The sequence below is a fragment of the Ostrinia furnacalis genome, unplaced genomic scaffold, assembly GCF_004193835.3.
Source record: "Ostrinia furnacalis isolate ACB-3 unplaced genomic scaffold, ASM419383v2 OfSCF5128, whole genome shotgun sequence".
Classification (NCBI taxonomy): domain Eukaryota; kingdom Metazoa; phylum Arthropoda; class Insecta; order Lepidoptera; family Crambidae; genus Ostrinia; species Ostrinia furnacalis.
In genome coordinates, this window is record NW_021135367.1 from 2887 (window position 1) to 26736 (window position 23850).

Sequence of the window (23850 nt, forward strand, 5' to 3'; positions counted from 1 at the left end):
AACAGTGAATGATAAGTACTGCACAGTAATATGTTTTAGTGAAATATAAATGAGAGTGGTTAATTTTATTTTAGTGTTGCCTTCAGCCTTGCGTGAGTGGAGTTGTGTTTTAAAATGTAAGAAATATTTTTGTGGATTAGTTTTAAATGATAAAAGATTTTTAGCTGCATAAACCGGCTGTTGTAGGTAAACTACCGTTTTCAGACCTAAAGGTCCGGGGTTCGAATTTCTGTGCGAGCAAAACTTTTATGGTGTTTCGGATCGGCAGTTGTACGTAAGAAGATAGCCACTCCCTCTGTGGTTATGGATTCCTGGTACCTATTAGCCTAGGTGCAGACCACCGATTTTTAGTTGGCCGATAGTTGGGTCGGGCTGTTGTTCAGTATGGAGATTTATATGAAAGTGCGCACATTACGCCGATCTGGTATCGGCCGATTCTTCATACAAATTAAAATCGGGCCCAACTATTGGCTAACTAAAAGTCGGTGGTCGGCGCCTAGGCTTAGAAATATAATTCTGTTTTAGAAGGCATGTCGAAGTCAGGTGGATTGAGCTTTGTCTGATACACACAGTATACATTTATGCTGGAAAAGGACCTTTATTACAACTACATAAGATGCCATAGTGCAGGGGTGGCCAACTTGATTAGACATAAGATCTACTATTTACTAACGAAACCCTGGGCGATCTTCCACTTACTTACTTCTTGAAAACTTAGTTAGTACACAATCATGTAGTATTTTTTGCCTTGGCACGATCGACTGGACTAATAGTCGCAATCAACCGGTTGGCCACCCCAGCCATAGTGTTTACCTTGATCTGCAGTCATCTTAAATGTAACATACTATCACAAATTAGCATTCAATAATGATAAATCCTAAATGTCCATTCCGCTAGACTATACCTAATTCTAATTACAACTGACATTAGTTGAGTCTAAATTTAAAATGGGTTAAATGCGAAGCGACGCGCGCGCAGACGATTTATGGAAGCGCGAGCGAGACAGATATATCGCCGACTAGTGCGGTCGCGAATGTTTTTATTTTAATTTCTAAATTAGGAACTACTTTGTTACATTTAGTTGTGTTGCGTTTATTGGAGTCTGTAAAATTGTTATGATTTCGAAGAGAGTGTGACTGTGAGAGCGGTCTTTTTAGTATAGAATTTAGTTTTAATTTGTAAAATTTTCGTTAGTAGGTATCGTATTTTTTTCACATTATTAGATTTTCTGATACATAATTATTTGAATCAAACTTTTGTCTAGTATCAATCAAAAAAGGCGATAATATCTAATATCATTACATTCATTACACACAACAAGTTACTTATGAACAAAAATAAAAACAAGGATTCGAACTTAATGCCTTCTATAACAGACTGCTCTCTTCAGTTTTTATTTAAAAAAAGCTCATCTATGGCATCCCAAATGTTTATTTACATCCAAACATTCCACTTAAACCCCAATATCACTCACAAATTTTTTGCCAACATCTCAAATCGCTTTACATTTTTGACCTCGCCCTTCGCGTTTTTTGCCCACATTGACAAACCCACTTCACCCACTGTGCATTTAACAAATTAAGTGTTTGCCGTCATTCATCGTGCCACATCTGGAACCACTCGTGTCATTTTTACGCCCCAAAGTGACAGGTAACAACCCAATGTCCATTATCGGGTACTAAATATTTTATGGCAATTGATTCAAAACATTAATCTTTTGGACGCATTAGGGATCGTCAGGAGTAATTTTTTAGAGGTAGTTTATTAGTGGATATTTGTAAAAGCTTTGAAATATGCTAAAGTATTATTATATTGCAATCTATTGTGATACTAGGCCTGTAGTAACAAATATATATTTTTAAATAAAATGTTAGAATACTAACTCAAAGATTTCACACAATGAAATGTTAAGCTTTTCTATAGCTAAGCTCTATTTCATTCCATGGGAGAAAGGGATTCTTTTACTTGATATTTTATGGCAGCCATACGATAATGGTTTACTTATTTAAAATTATGTTCTTAACCCAGGGGTTTCGTTATAGTCAATTACATTTTATTGAAGTATGGTTCTAAGTTTATTTTCACTTCTTTTCAATAAAAAAATCACTTTTAAATTGCTGTCAACGTATTGTCATTTGTGGCATCTTCAAAGACTTAGAAAATCTGATTTTAAACAGTTTTCTTATCTATTTTCGACGTGAATGTCTAATTTCCGTCCGGAGTTCCGGCTGGGAGGGTAGATCCGATGTAATTATAGACACTGTCTTATCGGGGGCTGACGACAGCTGTCAATGTCACGGGCGTTTAACTAGACAGTATTAATACGGTATTGAAACTGCTTATAACACGTTAGAAACGGTGCGTGAAGTTCGTGGCATTTGGCACAAAAATTGCACAGGGTTGCACCACTGTGCACCTTATTTGTATATGAAAACAAAATAATATGTACAAGTAGGTGTGTAACTTTTTGACAAAATCTTAGGACTCTTTCACACGGCAATCTGCTTTGAGGGATCCAGTAATGCAGGATCCCGCAAAATTGAAATGTCGTGTAAACACACTTGACTGCGTTTGATAGTAGAATTACAAATTCAAACGGATCGTTTTTTTTTTGGGGGACATTGCAAACGGGATGTTCGTGTGAACGCGTATTGCTAATAAACGGGATTCTGCAAAAAACGGAGTGTCGCCGTGCGAACAAGCTATACTTAAGTGAGTAAGAAAGTCTATAAAACATAGCTAGCGCTACCCCTTGTAAAAAAGAGTAAATGAAATAATAATGCCTTATACCCAGTGGTGGGTCGCGAGCGAACATTGAGTGGGCCCTTCGTGTATCTAACCGCTGGGCAGCAGGAGAAATTTCCTATAGGTGGGTCCCAAGTTTGGGAACTTGTATTAGATGAGTCGTAGCCCAGGCAACTTTGGGAACCACTACGTTAAAAGCTTTCACTCTCCCTTTGAATTGGAATCATCAAAATCTCCTGCTATATTCTTCGTAACCTAAATGAAACTTCTCACTATAACTCGTTACTATGTATTATTTTATTTATAGAACAAAAGTAGCGAAATAGTTTTACTTGTAGCTATCTATTAATGATCTACCACACAGTGTTGTGGGATGCCCTTAATTACCTACGGCTGATGTAGGTCGGAGTACTTAGGACGGGTTAGGATTCCTTAGTTTAGAAAAAACATCGGGTTTCTTTAATTTTTTTTAGGAAAAAATACCCTTTCATCGTCATCATCATTTCCACTGCTGAACATAGGCCTCCCCCAATGATTTCCACAGTGGCCGGTTGGTGGCGGCCTGCATCCAGCGCCTTCCTGCTACCTTTATGAGGTCGTCGGTCCACCTTGTGGGAAATACCCTCTACTTATGTATATTAGATAAATTCGCATTAGATAATTCGCCATAGATTCGCTTAAAAACCGACCTTCTGATTTTAAAATACCGATTTTTGTCAAAAATTTGAGGCTCGCTTCCACCTTTGGCCTGATCATCACTATCCATCATGTGAAATGCAGGCCAAGAGTTTCCGCGTTGTGGATAAAATAATAAAGAAATATGACCATGCATGAAAATTAAAAAAAAATTGTACTCAAGTAAGTACATAAAATAAATCTCTCCAAACATTTTTAGAGTTTCTCACAATTCTTTAAATGTACTTATCTAAGTATATTTTGTTCAAAGAATGTTCATGCTTTGCCATCAAAATGTGTTAACTTTTTTGTTTACAAAAAAAGCTATAACACTTTTTTACTTTCATTTACATGTCTTAATGAATGCCCATGTGGTTATCACCAGTCATGACTCATTGATAGCATGAGAATTTGACATCTTGTGAATGATGTTGCGCTCAAAGTGGGAAAATCGACAGTTTGTTGAAAAACTTGTCTATTTTTGTGCTTTTTATTGGTGAAAACTAATTTAGAGATACCATGTATTTCAGACAAGTTTCAGAGCGTACGTTTTAAATTTTCAGGTCACGCGTGTCCTTAGTGTAGGTCATTTGAGTTTTAATTTTCAATAAATGTAACTATGTACTTAATTTTTCGTATTCTAGGCACCGTGTACCTATCTATGTAGTTGATTTAATCAGCACTAGCCAAGGCTTCAAAGATATAAGTTTCAGTGGAGGGTAACATTTAGTAAACCCTTAAAAAGGAGGCTGACAATAGTGACCGAGTTTCTTGCGCTGCTTCTTCTCAGCACTGGCCCATTTATTGTCCCGAAGCAGTGGTAGGGTTAATACTGGGACGTGATAAAGTGTAAAAGCCTATTTGCAAAAATAAATCAGTTTTATGACTTTTACATCAATTTACATACTGTGTCTTCAGAAGTATAGGTGCAGAATATAAAGTACATTATTACCTATGTGCTATTTTGCTTCCACAATGTCACGCCTGATGTACTGTGTTTCGTCTTACGTCTCATAGAATCACCAAAAAGACTTTGAAGTGGTCTAGTTCCAACAGTTTTAATATCTCTGTAAGGTAATATTATCATTTTGCACATTTAGCAAAACATTACAATGATGACATCCGATAGTTGTTGATTAGACACGACTGTGGACAGCTGTCATCGAATAACATTTCAATCAGCCAGAGTCACGCCCGTATTCACAAACGATGCTTGCTTAAGTGAAACAGCAAATCGAACGCACAGCGTTGAATAGAGCTCTGTGACTGGATCGTGTGTCACCCTATGCAGACGCACAGTGAGACCTCAAAGTAATGTTTGTGAATACGAGCGTCAGTCCACTCACGTCATTTAGCTTTGATGGTCATTATGGTCAATTAGTATATATTTGACAAAAATAACGTTTTTAGTCGTGATACATGGATTAGGACTTTAGAAGACACATTATACAGTTAATAATTTTAAAGTGTGAGTACTTAGGTATTTTATCTTACAAAAATATTGGCTTTCTGAACAGTATTATCAAAGTTCAAGGACAATGAAACATAAAAATTCAAATGATCGAATCTGTCACTCTTCCCTTGTATTCATGAAAGATGACTTTGACATGAGAACATCAGGTCATTCCAACCCTTTTGGCCAGCGTATAGCAAGTGTCCGACAAATCCTGTATTGCCTTTGGTAAATTAAAGGTGCTCTTGCAGCTGTTGAGACGATAATAAAGATGATTAATTGATTTATTCATCAAATTTGAGTGCTTATTTCAAAATCTATGTCATATTGATGTGATGATAATGTACGTGGTTTTTCAACACCTAAAATGTATCAAAATCAGCATAGAACTAAGTTATTTTTCGCTATTTCTTACAGTTGATCAATGTTCCCTTGAAAAATTCCATAAGATCTTTTTTTGTAGTTTCAAATATATCTTCTCTTCTAAGGTGCACCCTGTACATCCTACGAATAAGACGTAATAGCCAATTCACCGACTTCCTTTGTTGTCTTTCAAATCGGAATCAGGATATCGACGGGGAAGACAGGAATAGCTTAGAGGGTGCAGTTGCAGTGATTGGAAACGAAATGAGTTTTTAACTTTATTTTGGGTACAATTCTATGTCGGAAACTGTGGAAAACAGATAAAAGAAGACACAAAAACTAGATAAAAAAACAGATAATGTGAGCGGGCATTCAAAATATTTTGAAAATCGGGTACTTGTACCAATAAATTAAATAAATTGAAATAAGTATCTTACATTTTTATGAGCAGTCATTTGGTTTTTTCAGGATCAAAATCATTTTTGCTAGCTGAAAGTATGCTTTGGAATATAAGTTTAGTTATGCGAAACTTATTTAATATCTAAAACCTCATTTAAAGTAATAATCTCATTTAAATTTCAATTTGCCTTTTGAACAGTGCGTAAAACTTTTTTATTTCCGCACCCAGCATGTAAATATTTCAAAAAAAGGGTTTCTTGGTACTTCTAACCCGTTTTTTCTCCAAAAAAGGTCATTTATTTACAAATTGAAATCACCATTTGACTGCCACATAGTTTTTTCGCTAAGTTCCTTGAACCACACCGGATGGTGCCACGTGGTGCGCCCGCGCCCTAACCCACGAGGGGGCGTGAGTTTAAAAATACTACATCTGAATACTGAAAGCGTTTAGTATGCTGCGCTAGCGCACACCGTCGCGTCGCATCCGACGAATCGAAAATGTGGTAGTGTCGATATTTTCCAAATTGTGCGAGGATCGTTTTTGGTGACGTATTTTTTGGGGTGAGTGATTTTTTTAATGAAAATTTTTTGGTGAAAAAAAATTTTTTTTTGGTGAAAATTTGTGAAATGTTATGAAACTTTTCAAATCATAAAAGCGTCATGAAGAGATTATTTTTGAAAGTATTTTTCTATAGTTTTCCTAATAATCTAAAAAATCTTTAAGATACGTCCTACACAAAAAAGAAGCGTGAAAAATTCTGAACAGTTTTTCTATCTATCGCTACCAAAATTACGTTCGCAAATAAACTAAAAATGTTTGTTCTCTATAGAGCACAACTAGACCTATTTCCACAACTACAAATAGAACATCAAAACATTAGATCTAGTATCTGCCTACTTAAACTAAATACAAAATATTCGCACGATTACCTCATTCTAGCACGTGTTAGGGCTTATTCGCACGGAGTATTCCCGTTTTTTGCAGGGTTCCGTTTGATAGTATACGAATGTGTTTTAATATTAATGTTCACACGAACATCCCGTTTTGCAGTGTCCCGCTAAAAACCGATCCATTCGAATTTCAAACACAGATAATGTGTGATCGCGCGACAGTCCAGTTTGGATTTTGCAACTGGATTGCCATGCAAACGAGCCCTTAGAAAAACGCTTTTTTTATGATAAATGATTGATTTAAATACACATTTTATATGATAGAGAAGTTAGTACACGAAGATCTACATTGTTTTATGTTATCTCTGGATTGTTTAGAAGAGATCGCTACCTAGCCATAAGATCGCCTAAATTGTGCTGTTGCGAATTTGTATTTTTTTAAATTAATTTGTCCGTTTTGAAATAAAAATCTTACATAATATTTATACACAAAATACGTGACATAGCATAGATTTTGTAGGAATATCTCTCGTTCCCACCGCTGCAACTCCTGTGTAGCCAGGATCTACAGCTTGACCGCCAATAAAAACCCAACCAGTGAAGGTCAAGTTTGTCCCGGGGGAAAGCTAAACTGTCATTGGACCCGCAACGAAATTAATCAGAAGAACATAAGAGGAGTTCGAAGTTTGTAGAAATATACTTTTTCTTTCAAACTTTATTTCAAACGAAATTAAATCTTTTTTTGTTGTATTTCCGTCCGTTGCAATAAAGTAAAAGTGTCGACGTTTTAACACATTCTTTATTCTTATTTTAGTGTGTTTCCAAATATTTGTTTTTATAGACACCATATCCTCTGGGGTTTGCGAGAGGGTTAAAAATAAACTATGAAATAAGCTTAGTAAAGCAGTTTTTTATGCAACGCCATCTAGTCCCAAAGTAAACATCCCTACTAATATTATAAATGCGAAAGTAACTCTGTCTGTCTGTGTCGCTTTCACGCCTAATCACTGAACCGATAGAGATAGTTTGAGTCCAGGGAAAGGACATAGGATAGTTTTTATCCCGGTTTTTGAAACAGGGACGCGCGCGACAAAGTTTTTCTGTGACAGACAAAATTTCACTCGGGCGAAGCCGCGGACGGAAAGCTAGTAAGCAATAAATGGTGATACCACTTGCTACTACAACTTTATTCTATTAGATAATTGAGTAAAACCCAGGCTACTACAATCAGATTCATACAATAAGTTGTTGTATCTTAAGGGAATCAAACCCGCTACGTCTGGCTTGGTAGCTGAGCTCACATTCTATAAAATGTCAAATAGTTTTACTTTACATGCAGTAGACGTACCCTCGATTAGAAAACGATGAAAATTCCTGGATTTAAGAGTATAACATAATTTTCATATGTATTTTTCGTATGTATTCTAAATACCCACGTGCTTAGTCTCATTCGGGGAAACATTTCATAAATTTTGGACATCTATTGTGTTGACTTGGAAAGTTTTCCACGTGTATCTTTAGATTTCCTGATAATATTACTACTATAATGGAATAACGAACACACACATTACAAATAAAAGATTTCGTCTTATTATATTCAGTAGGCTTCTTAAAAACTTCCTAATTCCATGGTAAAAATTATGATTTGGAAGAATTATTTTGTTTTATCATTATTGTACCAATTTCTCATAATAATGACACCTTATTTCCAATTTCTGAATATAATGATACCTACAGTCCACCGCACATTACATTATAAATTTTTGTCGCAAAATCGTTCTTATTCCAACCAAACTAAGATCCCGTTTTTTCCAGGAACTGTTTTTGCAGGTTCCCTTTGAGTAAGTAGGTATGGTGTTTTGAAATTTACGTAAAAAGCAATCCATTCGAGTTGGTCATTGAATTTAAAACACACATACGCCCGATTTCACAAACGATGCTTGCTTAAGTGAAGCAGCAAATCAACGCACAGCGTTGAATAGAGCTCTGTGATTGGTTCGAGTGTCACCTTGTGCGTCCATGCGCACTGTGAGACCTCATAGTAATGTTTGTGAATACGGACGCTAATTATTTTGTGTTCCAGTTTTGCAGGATTCTGCATAACTGGATTGCTTTGGGTATGAGCCCTTACATTCCTCGAATAATTGCTGTGTCTAATGATACACAAGACAAACGTTGCAGAAGTTCAACGTTCGAACGAATATAGATGGAACGTAACAAAAGTAAAACCATAGTGAAATAGAGTAGAGAGACTTTATGGCGCTTTTGCACACAAAGAAGCGAGTGTACGCAATTACACAGAAGACTTAGGCTAGGTTGCACCATCTTACTTTAACTTTGACAAACGTCAAAAATCTGTCAAACTCCATACAAAAAACACCGGTTATCGTTATAGTTACTGTCAAAGTTAGGTGGTGCAACTCAGCCTTAGGCTGAGATCTTACTTGAACTTTGAAAAACGTGAAAAATCTGTCAAATTCATACAAGGTGGTGTAACTCACTCTAGCATCCTTGTTGAAAACGCAACCCCACCACAAGTATACAGGGTGAATCAAACTGCTATGGTAGGTAGCTTGATTTCTGACTTACCCCAAAAAGAAACAGGACTGTCTTTACCAAATTAATTATACCAAAAGTACAAAATTTAATGTAATCAGAATAAATAGGTAATTTGATTTTTCAAAGTCATTAACAATTTGATTTTACAGCTTACTTTTGATTGGTTCAAAAGTAACTACATACATAACCAAGAAAACATTTAACTTCTGTCACGAAATGACAATATCCTACTATCCTACTAATATTATAAATGCGAAAGTTTGGATGTCTGGATCATCTGGATGTCTGGATGTTTGTTGCTCTTTCACGCAAAAACTACCGAACGGATTTTGATGAAACTTTACAGTATTATTGTTTATAACCCAGAATAACATATAGGCTATAATTTATGAAGATCTGTGACAAACTAAATTTCACGCGGGTGAAGCCGCGGGCAAAAGCTAGTAAACTTGTAAAGCAAAATAAAGTAACTTTCTTTTCGCTTTCTCTGTGGTAAAACTAACCTGAAGTAACAGCTCTACTGTGAACTGCCAATTATCGTAGAGACGAGCAATAGCGGCCTCTGTGGAAATTCCGTGAATTTTTACTAAAGTATCTTTAGACCTAATTGAACAAGAAAAAGACAGCGTATCACTGTCAATTTAAAAGGTTTTCTATCTTTACATTGCAATTACTTAGTTTAAAAGTTCTTTCTTTTTATTAGATGGTAGAGATTTAAGTTCTTGACAAGTTTTATGAATTGATCCGAAATAGAAGACATTAATACCTTAATGAAATTTTTGATATTTATGATAAGTAAAGTTGTTTTAAATGTAGAGTTTATTATCAAGTCTTGAAAACTACTGATTGAGTTTTTAAATGATAGATTTTGGGATGGTTTTAGTAATTTCGATCTTGAGATTGAGCTTGATCTCTAAAGTAAAGGATGTGAAGTATAATAAAATAGGGCTTGATTGACTAGACGTTTACTGGAAGAAAATTTTTACATAAGAAGTTGCGGGCACAGCTTATTTTGGTAAAATGACAAATTACTTATAAATACGAGATTTCTTTGATAAATAATTACTAGAGTAGAGACGTCATGTTACTTCAGTATCAATATCGACACAATTTTTGGAAAATCCAATTTTATTATATGAGTCATAATTTACAAAAAGTGATGTAATCGTTTCAAAACGTTAGTCAAGGCTACCCATCTATATACAGGGTGTTAGGTAAATGGGTATATGAGCCGACACTAGCCCATGTTAACTTGGGCATATAAATGGTATGGTGAAGTCAGAAATTTGATTTTATCATTTTAATTTTTTTAATTTAAATACTAAATACATTTTATAATATCCGATTTGTATGAAAAATAAAATAATTAAAATGAAGATATCAATTTTCTGACTTCACCATACCATTTATATGACCATGTTAACATGGGCTAGTGTCGGCTCATATACCCATTTACCTAACACCCTGTATATAAAAGAAAGTCGTGTTAGTTACTTCGCTTATAACTCGAGAACGGCTGAACCGATTTAGCTGAAAATTGTCAGGGAGGTAGTTTAGAGCCAGGAGAAGGACATAGGATACTTTTTATCCCGTTCGAAATTAAAAAAAAAGTCTGCTTATTTATTGCCATTAAGGCGGAACAAAGTTCGCCGGGTCAGCTAGTTTTTCCTAAATATTAAACCGTCACGCCCTACTTACTAATATGTTAATAGAATAAAAATAGCACTAACGAACTTTTGTTTTCCTTTATCGCCCGGATCTCCAGTTTTTGTTCGCGGGAAATATTTCACAAACATAGATGGAAGATAAATGGTTTCATAAATAAACATTTTGTGTCGGTTTTTGAATTGATCCTGTCCCTTTGTTGGCGAATGTTTTTCGGCGAAGGAAATATTCCGGATTGTTGGTACATGTGTGTAGTATCATTTTACGTAAGCCCATTGTATGATAAAAGTAGTATCTTTAAACTTTATCAAATTCAAAAGGTATTGCCTAATATTTTACAACAAACACAAGTAGGTGAAGTGTTATTTAGATTTATAAAACTTAAGAAAAAAACACCTTTCTCAGATATAGAGGTCCCGGGCTCGATTCCCAGTGGGAGTTAAATTTTCTGTTCGGTTTGGTTATTGGTTTTAAGTCTGCCTGGCTGGCTACCACTACCTTAAAACGAAAGAAAAGATATTTATTTGGTACCAAAAATAAAATACAATAAGTACAAATAAATTTTTAGAGCTAAAACATAATTATCTAAGCCTTAACGATAATATACAGTGTGAGTCACGTTAAAGTGTACATATGAAAATAGATGAAACTAGACCTATTTTTATCGACAAAAAAGAGGTCAAAAAATTTTTGAGATTTTTTTTTAATTTTTTATAGAATTTTTTTTCTTCCAATTACTTACTGTAAAGAAAACGTTATAACTTTTAAACTAAGCGGTATATCCTGATAAAATAAAAACAGTAATAATGCTAAATAACAGGCGATACTAAAAAAATACATAAAATACACAAAAAAGGCCAACAAATAAAAAAAAATGATTCTTTTTTGAAAAAAATCTGCTTTTAAATTCGTGTTTTTTTGGTTATTTTTTAAATTTCTTCAAAAAATGCCCCTATAACCGGTGGTTTTTACTACTTTGTATTATTCTCTATCGTATTACCTTCGTAAAACCAAAAATCGCATGTCTCTATCCCTATCACAACATTTGCAATGATCGTTTGAACTAAGCCTCTCCGGGCGCGCTATTCAACGCTTCATTAACAACGAAACTGAAAATGGCTCTAGATTTGTAATTTAGATAAAGACAAATTAAAGTTCAAATAAAAACAAAAGATTTCGAAGTAAAATAAGCATTTTAGTTAAAATTAAAATTTTCTCTACCTGCAGCGAAGAATAATGTTGTGGCAGGCCTTTGTTCAAACGCTCATAGCAAATGTTGTGATAGGGATAGAGACATGCGATTTTTGGTTTTACAAAGATAATACGATAGAGAATAATACAAAGTAATAAAAACCACCTGTTATAAGGGCATTTTTTGGAGAAATTTATCAAATAACCAAAAAAACACGAATTTAAAAGCAAATTTTTTTCAAAAAGTATCCTTTTTTATTATTTGTTGGCCTTTTTTGTGTATTTTATGTATTTTTTTAGTATCGCCTGTTATTTAGCATCATTACCGTTTTTATTTTATCAGGATATACCGCTTAGTTTAAAAGTTATAACGTTTTCTTTACAATAAGTAATTGGAAGAAAAAAATTCTATAAAAAATTAAAAAAAAATCTCAAAAAATTTTTGACCTCTTTTTTGTCGATAAAAATAGGTCTAGTTTCATCTATTTTCATATGTACACTTTAACGTGACTCACACTGTATTATAAACGATATGATGGTAAGACAGCCAGGTCTTCTGTGTTTGAGGATTCCGGTAGAAGCTCGCTTCTACCATGCACCAAATAATAATGACAATAGACTCAACTAAGAACAAATTTTAAGGAAACAATCTTCAAGGCAAGACTGATAGCTACTTATTGGGCATATAAAATCCTAAACTGCATCTAAACTTAACATCGGGTGAGATTGCGATCAAATATCTGCCTTCTTGCTAAAAAACCCTTCTGATAAATTTCCTACAATCGTCTTTTTACTCGTGTTTCTCATTTATTAAAACGTTTTCAAACAACTGTAAGCCAGTTCAAAATGAAAACTCTCCTGTTGACTGTAGACTACGCAATTTTATTTATGAATATGAAATCCGGGATGTGTACCGTCACATCCGTAAGCCACATGTTTAATTTAGAGCTCTATGTGTATTAGAATAAGAATCTTAATGTGGTTTCACACGCTCGTTTGTATTTCAGACATGTTTTAACATGTTTGCAGTGCAAGGAACGGAATGGCTGAGCGAAGGGATGGCTCATAGGGCGTCATTGTGCGCAAACAGATGGGGTAATAGTACGCGTTTACTGTGAATAGCAACCATTCAGTTTCTATTTTTAGGGTTCCATACATTTTTTGGGAAAACATAGACCCGCGCATCTTTCATTAACAGCAAAGCTGTAGGTCCTGGATACACAGGAGTTGCAGTGGTGGGAACGAGAGACGGGAATGGTCCCGTGACAGAAAACCGAAATTCGTGCGGGCGAAAACTATCTTTTATAAATTTATCGACATTGAATTTGTCTCCTCTCTAGTGTTAAATGGCAATGTGTCGAATGTGAAAGTTCTCTGTTTCGTTTTAAAATTCGTGCTTTGAAACAGCTCTATTATATCGAGTTTTTCCAAAAGGCAGGGATACCTTTGAGAGAAACTCAAAGAGTGGTTCAATTTTCACCTGAAATTTTCATGAATAGTTACACTGTACAGTACAAGGGACTGTGCATATTTGTTTTAAAATAGTACCAATTACAGCTGCATAATGGTGTATGGAGTACTGGCTTGCTCCTACGAAGACATCCCGTTTTTTTGCAGGAACTGTTTTCTGCTGGATCCCGTGTACGTTTAATGATCATAGCAGACTTATCAACTCGGAAAGGGATCAACACCTTATCGCCTTTCGCGAGCTGTCATCGCCTTTCGCGAGCTGTCATCGCCTTTTGCGCGCTGTCAACTGCGAGGCGAGACGTTTACGTTACGGTGCGGATAAGTGTGCATTGCGGTATGGAGTTTCATATAAACAATATTGACCGCCTTGAGTTGATACGGTTACGATCCCTTTCCGGGTAGATAAATGTGCGACGACCTTTAATATTAACGTTCACACGAACATCACGCAGCGTCCCGTCTATTCTCCTCGGTTTTGTCATTAAACTGGACCTGTAAAAAACATATCCCTCCTTCTGCCGCAGGTTGCCACTTCCACAGTTTGCGGGATCTAGTAATGCAGAATCCCGCAAAACTGGATTAATTTCTGTGGGAAAGGGCCCTAACAATATTTACTTTGAAGTACTGTCATCTGTACAGTCAGCGTCAAATAGTTCGTGACACCCAAAGTAGTCAATAAGTTCGTAACATGTCTTTGTTACAATTGGAATAAGGTTGTGTCATCAACTTTTTGCACACTTTGGGGTGTCACGAAATATTTGACACTGACTGTACCAGTTTGATAGAAGGATATTAAATTGTGACATTTCTGCGAACTGTTGTTTTAGGCCGGCAATGCACGGACCGCTTGAAGCAGTCAGGGTCGACAGCTTCAAGCTGCGACTGCACAGTGAACTGCAGAGTTCTATGGACGCACATACACGAACCGCTCGAGCAGTTGCAACTGATTCGGGCGGTCGACAGCACGGTGAATTTTCATCGTGCGGTCAAGCAGTCGCCAGCCATACACTGACTGCTCGAGCTGTCGACAGCTCTCGCGCAGTTACCTCCGCCCACTTTCTTCATTCCACGGCGCGCGCGCTTGTGATTTGTTGAGCAGTTAATATCAACTGCTCGAGCAGTTCTGACTTCGGTTCGTGTATGTTGATCACTGACTAACTGCTCGAGCTGTCCGTGTATTGCCGGCCTTAGGTTTTCGCCGCAAAAAATGTTTGCTGACGTTTTTGATTTAATTGATTTTTATTTCCGGAAAATGTGCCATATTGTTTATAACATGTAATACCAACATGATTTCAGAGTATTTTTGATGTTTCAAATATGGCGGATGGCGGTGAAAAATATTTTTCTTTGATGTTAATGATATTTTCTCTTTATGAATTCCAAAAACACATTTTGTTTATGTTTTTTATTTTTTGCTTTTTTATTTTAATCACATAAAAAGCAATGTAATACAAACGCAATGTGATAAAAATATCCACCATAGATTACATACGACACGTCATAAAACCATACTTGTCTTGTTATAAGGCAAAAACAAACGAAATTGACTTCTGTATAAAACACATCCTAACTAATACATATTTTAAATGCGAAAGTTTGTAAGGATGTATCATATGTTTGTTACTCTTTCAAAACTACTAAACGGATTTTGATGAAACTTTATACACCAGAATAACAAGACTATAATTTATGATCTGTGACAAACTAAATTTCACGCAAGCGAATTCTAAGCGAAAAAGCTGGTACTTACAATACGGATGCATACTTTTTTAAGTCTGATTGTACCTACCAAATGCCAACCTCACACCACGCTTTGATGAGTTCTAAAGATCCGTGAAATTCACTCTTACAATCGCAGTTTATCTTGACACTGTTTTTAAAGCAGTTAGCCCATACTTATTGATTTGTAAGAGATGAGTGTGCGTTTTTGTGTTTGTTCGTTGTTTAGCAATGTTAGCTTTGGTTTTTGTAGAGTGGTAGTAGAGCTACTTGTAAGTACTAAATAAAACATTTGCTTATGTAGGCTTGAATTAATTTGCAGCCATATTAAATAAGCATAATATTAGGCTGGGTTGCACCATCTTATGTCGTCAAACGTCAAAAGTCCGTCAATCTCGATATAAAAACCACCGGCTATGGTTATAGTTACGGTTAAAGTAAGCAACTCAGCCTTAATATTAACTTGGAAACAACTAAAAATAAAATTAGTCAAATAGTTCGAGCCGTTTTCAAGTAATGCTCAGTCACACACATGGCAATTGAATTTATTCATTCCCAAAAAATGCATGTGGTAATAATGAATTTACTTTTAAAACCAAGAATTCATAAACAATTATGCTTAAATTTTTAAGTAAAAGAAGCCGCTTCACACCCAATTATAAAGACATAAAACGTAAAACTAAACAATACAAAAACCACTGAAAAACATGTTAACAATTAGGCAGAGTGTATAGCATCGTAAAACGTGTATAAAAATAATATTTGTCCACCATATGACCTTAAGTCTACAACGAGCAATAGTTATTGTAATATCCACTCTCAGTCCATTCAGTAGAGTCTATTATCGTCTGTGCTAGTTGCACACAGATCTAAAGAGAATAGAATAGACAGGGTGTAGATTGACAACGTCTAGAGCGGACGTAACATCTATTTTTGAGTCGGAAGTTGTAATGATCAAAGTAACGGAACTAAAACGTGATACTACTGATGAGTCACTCATTGCAATGATTCATAATGGTACATTATACCTCCTCTATCCGCTTTGCAATGGAGGGAAGTCAGAACCTTAACTTCGAACTCCTCCTATGTTCTTCTGATTAATTTCGTTGCGGGTCCAATGACAGTTTAACTTTCCCCGGGGACAAACTTGACCTTCACTGGTTGGGTTTTTATTGGCGGTCAAGCTCTAGATCCTGGCTACACAGGAGTTGCAGCGGTGGGAACGAGAGGTGGGGACAGTCCCGTATACTTTCTCTACATCTACTTTTCAATTATGTCACAGTCAGAAAGAAGCCACTCCCCCTAGTGGCTGATAAAAATGATAAAATTTGCAAATTAATTTGTACGCGTGAAAGTTGTCTTTTACCTTTAATCTGTTTTGAACTTCAGGTATCTCAGATTACTACTTTGAATTTGACTTATGCCCATTTTCACCATCAATCATAATGGTAATACAAAACAGGAATTTTGTTTTAAAATCGTAATGACTTAAAATTCGCCATGTAAGTTTCGAGAGTATATCTACGTACCACTATACGATTCTTGCTGTCGGAGGTCAAGACATGGGTACTTTGGGTCGCTTTGGATCTTAAGTTTTACATACCAACAAATTACACGTACTTTATTTCTGTCCTTTTTTAAAAATCTTCACCTATTTTTTTTTATCCTCGCACTCACAGTGACACTTGAAAATTTAAAAAACATAACCCTCCTTCTGGCCCAGTTGGGTAAATAGAGTATTTCGTCACAATTTCGACATCTCGACTCCCCCTGTCATATCTAGCTATCGTATTGCAGCTATCGCTGCCACATGGCCACACATGTGGTGCGTTATGGACACCTAAAAACTGATGATTCTGCTGTCCCTTGTTATGATACTAAATAATTATGTAATTGTGATAAAAAAGCTGTTTAGGAGAATTTGGCTTATTTCTTGCATGCGGTGATGTTCATAATGAAGTGAAACGCTAAAACAATAACTGCAAAAAATAACGTCATTTGAAATCAATTAATCTTTAGAACAGGAGTTAATAGTTTATTTGTTTATACATATAATATGTAATGCCAAATAAATTGTTACGTAAGGTGAATTTAATGCCATAAGGCATTCTCAACCAGTTTACCTGCAGAAAAAATTCTTTTGGCGGTACTAGAAAGCAAAGGAAAAACAAAAACGAATAAATGCTGATAAGTACTTTACTGAGTAAGCATCATCATCCTAAAAGTCTCTTTATCAAATTATCATCAGGTGAGATTGAGGAAAAGCGCAAACTCAGTTTCAAGTTCAAAAATCCAAAATTATTATTTATAGATCAGCAATTTTATTCAATATCCTGCTGTTTTATAATACTATTTAAAAATAGATAAATAAATTTAAAGTAACACAAACTATAAATGTGTTATAATAAGTTTTTAATTTGCACTTAAACCAGCAGGACGCGTTGCGAATGTTTTTAATTTTGCGAAGTGGCCATAAACGTGAATTGTTATTGTAATACACAGCTATATTTAACAATAAAATTATTTTACCCACTAAAATGAACTTTATTGATAAATATAGGATTTAGTTAATATCAATATTAGAAATCATCGTTGAAGTGTAGACAGTCGGTCGATCGCACTCAACGGATTTTAAAATATTAAATAGTTCAAAACTTGCGGAAATTAGTTATTCTGTGGTAGGACACTGGTAGGTTCATGGGCCTTATGCCCGTTTTCACCATCAATCACTAATTTTTAAGTGGCCCCTTTGAATATAAAATTCCTGTTAAGTGTTATTATAGGGGTCACATTGATGGTGAAAACGGGCATTAGAATATTTTCAATTATGCATTACTCTTCTTTAGTTAGTTCTTTGATGAAATGACCGTCCAAATGCCACGAGCTGTATAAATTTTTTGAAAACATAATATTATTTTTCAAAAAAACTTAAAGTAATATTTCAGCTATTTACAGAATGCAATAGTGCAGAATTTAATCATATAAACCGTTGAAACAAGCCCCACATTTTGCAAGGAAAAACAAATATAGCGTTTTGTCCATAAGAATTTCTCAGCAAAATGTTGCTATTTTTGTACCCATCTTGAAACGGTTGGAGGATACAGACAACGGCATCTCAAGTAAAACTTTATAGCATCTTAAGCAGTCGTAATAAGGGCGATTTTGGGGTAAAAAATGTATAGCTTGATGTGCTGTACAAAATGTTTTGATAAGAGGACTGTAATTTTAGTTCCAAGAAGGGTGAATGGCAACACTCCGACACCCCAACGTTCAAGGGATTGTGGGGTTTCCAAGGAAAATATTCGCTAATGAGATGCGTCGGTTTTGGTGGGGAATAACTTGGAATTTTTAAAATAACATTCCAAGTAATGTCAGTTTGGAACTACTTGGATGACGTGGAAAAGTTTCAAGGATATTTAACTTATTATAACCCAAAAATTGTTCCCAAACTTAGATTTGACTAGCAATATAGTAGTAGTATAGTAGTAGCATGTATTATATATTATATCATTAATTTTTTTTCATTTGTTCCAGATAAAAAAAATGATCCAAAAATCCTCATAACACAAAAACAACAAATGAAACGAACTTCAACAATATGCGTCAGGCTGACGCTGTAATATGGCAGCGAATGAGTCAAAGAGGGCGATTATAGCAGCGCGTGCGCTCAGCCGCGCTGTCAGCGTTCCGAATTCAAACGTAAGCGAGAACGCATCGAGCGTAAGCGCTCCGGCTTCGAGCGTAAGCGGGAACACGTCGAGCGTAAGCGTTCTCGCTTCAAGAATAGCTTGGAATATAAGCCGTTTGCCAAAGAGACTACAAACTGTACGATGGATGTCAATATGGATGTTTTTCGCGTTGATTGTCAGCTGTCATGCGCGGGAGGAGCAGAGATTTGCCATGGAGCCGCAGGATCAGGTAACAAAATTTGTTTTCTTTTGATATTACACTTTCCATTTTAAAATCATAGATAGGTATGATGGCACAGTGAATCGTAAAGAGATTCTTATTCATGGTCGCATTAAAAAAGCAAGATTTTACTAACATTATTTCGGCAAATATACGCAGAAGGCTGTTTAGGCAATTAAGCATTAAAGAACTACTTGACTCGAAACGTACTCGGTGGTACATCTTTGTAAATCTTGGAAGCAAGTTCCTACTGCCTATAAGTACTGACCAGGCCGCAGGCCGCTACCAACCGTGCGATGTGGAAGTCATTGGGGGAGGCCTATGTTCAGCAGTGGACGTCCTGTGGCTGAAATGATGATGATGATGATGATAAGTAGGTACTTAGAAATGGAACTAAATGCACTTAAATCACTGACTATATACTCTGAAAGTATTTTTTTTATCGATCTATCTCATAATTATGTACAGATATAAAACAAATCATCATACACATCATATTCAAAACATAAATAAAAACCCATACACCCAAGAATGCGATGAAATCATACGTCCGTAATGGAAAGTGTTCGACTTTCATACAAATTCTATCCAGCCCACGCAACCGCGAACCCCATAAATTCATACAAATCCGAAAATATTAACAATCATCTTTAGATTTTATGTTCGCATCAAACCAAAGGATGGCTAGTTTCTAATGGCTCATTTATTACCCATATTTTATGACCCCTAATGTCATTAAACTCTGATCTAGTATAACTACATTATAAAGATAAATAGTTTGTGTGTGTTTTACAGCTACAATTTACTAATTAATTTTATTAAGGAGTTGTAAATGTAACGGAAAAGTTCGGAGTTTGTAAATACCTAGTTATAAGATAAACTACCAGTTTTATTCGTGGTAACACTTATCAAGGTATTTTTGTAATAAAAAACAAATATTTTAAATGCGAAAGTAATTTTGTCTGTGGTCACCTTTTCACACTTAAACCACTGAACTTATTTAGATAACATTTGGTATAGAGATAGTTTAAGACAGGGAAAACATGAGTAGTTATTATCCCGGTTTCGAAAGGGAAATAGGCGATAAAGACTTTTTATGCTAAAGCTAGTATTAAAATAAGCATTTGATTTCCGATCAGAAAATCGATAGTTGCGAACAAGTAGGTAGAAAATCGATATTTTGATTACCTTCTTGTTTATTTCTTTCCAAGTATAAAATGACTTTCAAATAAATGAATAAGTACACGTAAAAGTTCCGCACGTGATATTGAACAGCGTGGAAAATTTGGCGAGATCGCAAGATCATCGCGACGAAAGAAAAAGACAAAAAAAAACAAATAACTAAAGTCGGTTTGTGAATCACTCCATTCACTTCACTCATCGAACACAAACACTGCACATTCACTTCATTTCCCTGCATATTTCGAAAGCTTTATCGTTGCACTGAGAATGGTAGGTACATCATTTATTATAATGTTTGTTTCAGCACAAAGTTCAGAAAATAATTTTTTGTTGCAAAATGAACATTTACCCCTATTAGGTAAATTAGGTTTTCATTCTAAAGTTAGGGCTTGTTCCCACGAAGAAATCCCGTTTAGTGTCAAAAAACCGATCCGTTAGAATTTGTAATTTCGAATTTTAATTTCAAACAATTTATGAGATTTGACACATGTGTTCACAAATGACAGTCTAGTTTTGCGAGATTGTTATGCACAATCCCAATCCCAATGGATCCCTCAAAACCGGATTGCCGGGAACAAGCCCTTAGGTTGCGTCTAATTACCGAATTAATATACTTCTTCTATTTCTATTAAAGTAAACTGGAAGTACAAAATACATAGGTACTTAACTTTGCATAAAAGTACCTAATTTTACGTAGTTCACCACTTCACCTTATAGGCCGGCAACGCACCTGTAACGCCCCTGGGTCTGCGGGTGTCTATGGGCGACGGTAATCACTTACCATCAGGTGATCCGTCTGCTCGTTTGCCTCCTGTCACATAAAAACATTTTTTTTTTTGTACCTTATTCAAAACATTTTTAAATCTATCAACATTAGCACACAAAAAACTTGCCTTTTTTGTTAAAAACTGCCTTGTATCTCCAAAAACGTAAGCCGTAAATTATAATACGGCGCTACGCATAGTTTTGAACAATAATGTACTATGAATATGTATTTTGGATTAGCAGATCTTGATATACATACATTTGTAAGAACTATTTATTAGTCCAAACAAATAAAGAAATTTTGACTTTGACTTTGACTTTGCATAATCACCCGGTTCGTAATAGAATCGATGTTGTTAACATAAAAAGATAATAGTTTGTTTCTATCACCGGCATTTTGGGGTTATAGCCCAAGTTTAAAACTTACGCGGTTACCTCCTATGTTCTTCTGATTAATTTCTTTGCGGGTCCAATGACGGTTTAACTTTTCCTCGGGACAAACTTTACATTCAATAGTTGGGTTTTTATTGGCGGTAAAGCTGTAGATTCTGGCTCAGGAGTTGCAGCGATATTATAATATTAGTTCTGTAACTTACGCGATTTGAAATTGGTTTATTTTTACTGTTGTTTAATTGTGAGTGAGTTGTCTTCTGTGACAAAAGGCAGAAGGAGTTCTTCAATAAAATCGTACTCTTACCCTTCCAATGGTTGTCGTAAAAGGCACAAATATTTTAGGTATGCTAACATCAGGCCTGTGAAAAAAGTAAAAAAAAAAATGGGGATAGTGGGATTTTTTTTTTCAATGGAATCCTGCTTTATTTTTGTTTAAAATAGGCGGTACGAAATTCGCCGGGTCAGCTATATCTAATAAAATCTAAAATGTGCCGAGTAGCAAAATCTTCTAACTAAAGTTAATTATTAAACTTGGACCACATCGACCAGCATAATTTGAATTTATAATTATTTTCCTAATTTGCATAGGTATTCTGTTAGTATATGCCGTTTTGTTTATCACTTTCCACAATCGGACATAAAATTTGAAGTAGCCACGAATAAATTAAGGATTTTTAATCAGCTGATCATTATGCGTCTGCTAATCAGGATCTAAAGAAAATATTTAAATAACAGTTTATAGGCCTTTCTAATGAAGTGGGAATAATAAGATTTACTGATGTTGGAGATCGAGAGATTGACCTGTTAATACTAATAAGAAATAGCTGTTGCTGAAGACAGCACGCCAAGCTTTACATTGTAGGATCTAATTTAGTTGCTGTAATCTGTAATAGAAGCAATTTTGCCAAAAAAACATAGAGTCTCAAACCAAGTCCTCATCATCATTCTTTCAGCCACAGGACGTCCACTGCAGAACATAGGCCTCCCTCAAAGCTTTCCATGTTGCCCGGTTGGTAGCGGCTTGCATCCAGCACATTCTTGCTGCCTTTATGAGGTTGTTGGTCTGCCTTGTGTCCTCACACTGGTATTTGTAAGGTTCTTTCGACTTCGGCTTATATTATATTCTTCATTGTTACAGTGTGATGGTAGAAATCGTAGAATATGATTAATTCCATAACCCTAACAACTGGAGAAAAAACATCTTTATAATTATCTTCTAAAGGCCTTCTTTGTCACTGACTTATAACACTATGTAGTGATGGTCAGAGCATAGGACACAATAAATTCTTCGCTAAAGGGATGTCCCATAGATTTCCCAAGCACCACCGTTACCCATCAATCAATTCCCAAGATTGCTTTCCCACACCGATTACGTGTTCCCTCAGACACATGGATTATGTGTTTCCTGAGACACATGGAATCTGGGTTTAATTTGTAATCAACGTGATTGTTTGAGTCCTGCCTTTACGTAATTGTGGCCAATGGATGCCTAGTGTTACTTGCAATTAGGGATATTGAACTTAGATAGTATGGGGGTACAGTGTTTAATTACTTGATTGGGCTGAGCTAAGCTTTAGGATTGAACGTAAGCGATTTAAGCTATGTCTAGTTTATGCTTTGGTATATCAATTATTTTTGAAGTCTGGATCTACATTAATTTTTAACCTATTTCTCCGAAGCTACGATACGTAGGCAGTCTAAGAAAATGAAGAATATGAACTAATAATAATTAGTAACTACATTTTTATTACGACTATAGTAAAGCTATAAACTACCAATGTATTCAAAAGGAAAATGCAGGAGCATTCGTTGTGGAAATCCTTGGGGAAGGCCTTTATCTAGCAGTGGACATCCTTTGGCTGAAATGACGATGGTGATAAAGTGCTTATTAATCAAAAAAATGTATAGCTTCTATCAATAAATGGTTAGCTGCCTTCAAACCTACCTCTAGGTCAATAGTAGGGCCCGTATCAAATCGCAGACATTTAATGGCAGGTTCATGCGGTTACCGTAACACTAGGTGCCACAATCGAGCTCGATGCTAACTCGATTGCTGTCTGTAGCTTGTTACAGCTTGTTCACTCGCAAGATTCGGTGTTACTGTCAATTATTGTAACTGACACTGAAATCTATACTATAGACCCAATACACTGAACTGTCCCACGCGTGACATTGACAGGGGGGCGCCACCGTCAATACCGGATCGCTGGTTCCGATTTTTGCCATGATGGAAACTATACAGTTGAACGATGGTAGCGCCCCCCTGTCATTGAGTTTGGTGGGACAGTTCAGTGTAGGTCATCTATAAGGCTGAGTTGCACCACCTAAGTTTGACCGTAACTTTAACGATAACCGGTGTAGGCTGATTTGCACCACCTTACTTTAACAAACGTCAAAAATCTACAAAAAACTCCGGTTTTTGTTACAGTTAAAGTAAGTTGGTGCAACTTAGCCTTTAATGTCACGCTTGC

At 35.6% G+C, this 23850-nt stretch overlaps 1 protein-coding gene across 2 annotated transcripts in view; it reads left to right on the top strand.

Annotated features, from left to right (window-relative positions):
• Nucleotides 1-6087: 6087 nt before the first annotated feature.
• LOC114360679 (irregular chiasm C-roughest protein) overlaps nucleotides 6088-23850 on the top strand; it is a 50048-nt gene continuing 32285 nt past the window's right edge. For both annotated transcript variants that reach the window (XM_028315442.1, XM_028315443.1), the window contains exons 1-2: nucleotides 6088-6196; nucleotides 18665-19048. In XM_028315442.1, the coding sequence (XP_028171243.1) occupies nucleotides 18752-19048 (297 nt within the window). In that variant the 5' untranslated portion in view covers nucleotides 6088-6196; nucleotides 18665-18751. The remainder of the gene's footprint in view (nucleotides 6197-18664; nucleotides 19049-23850) is intronic.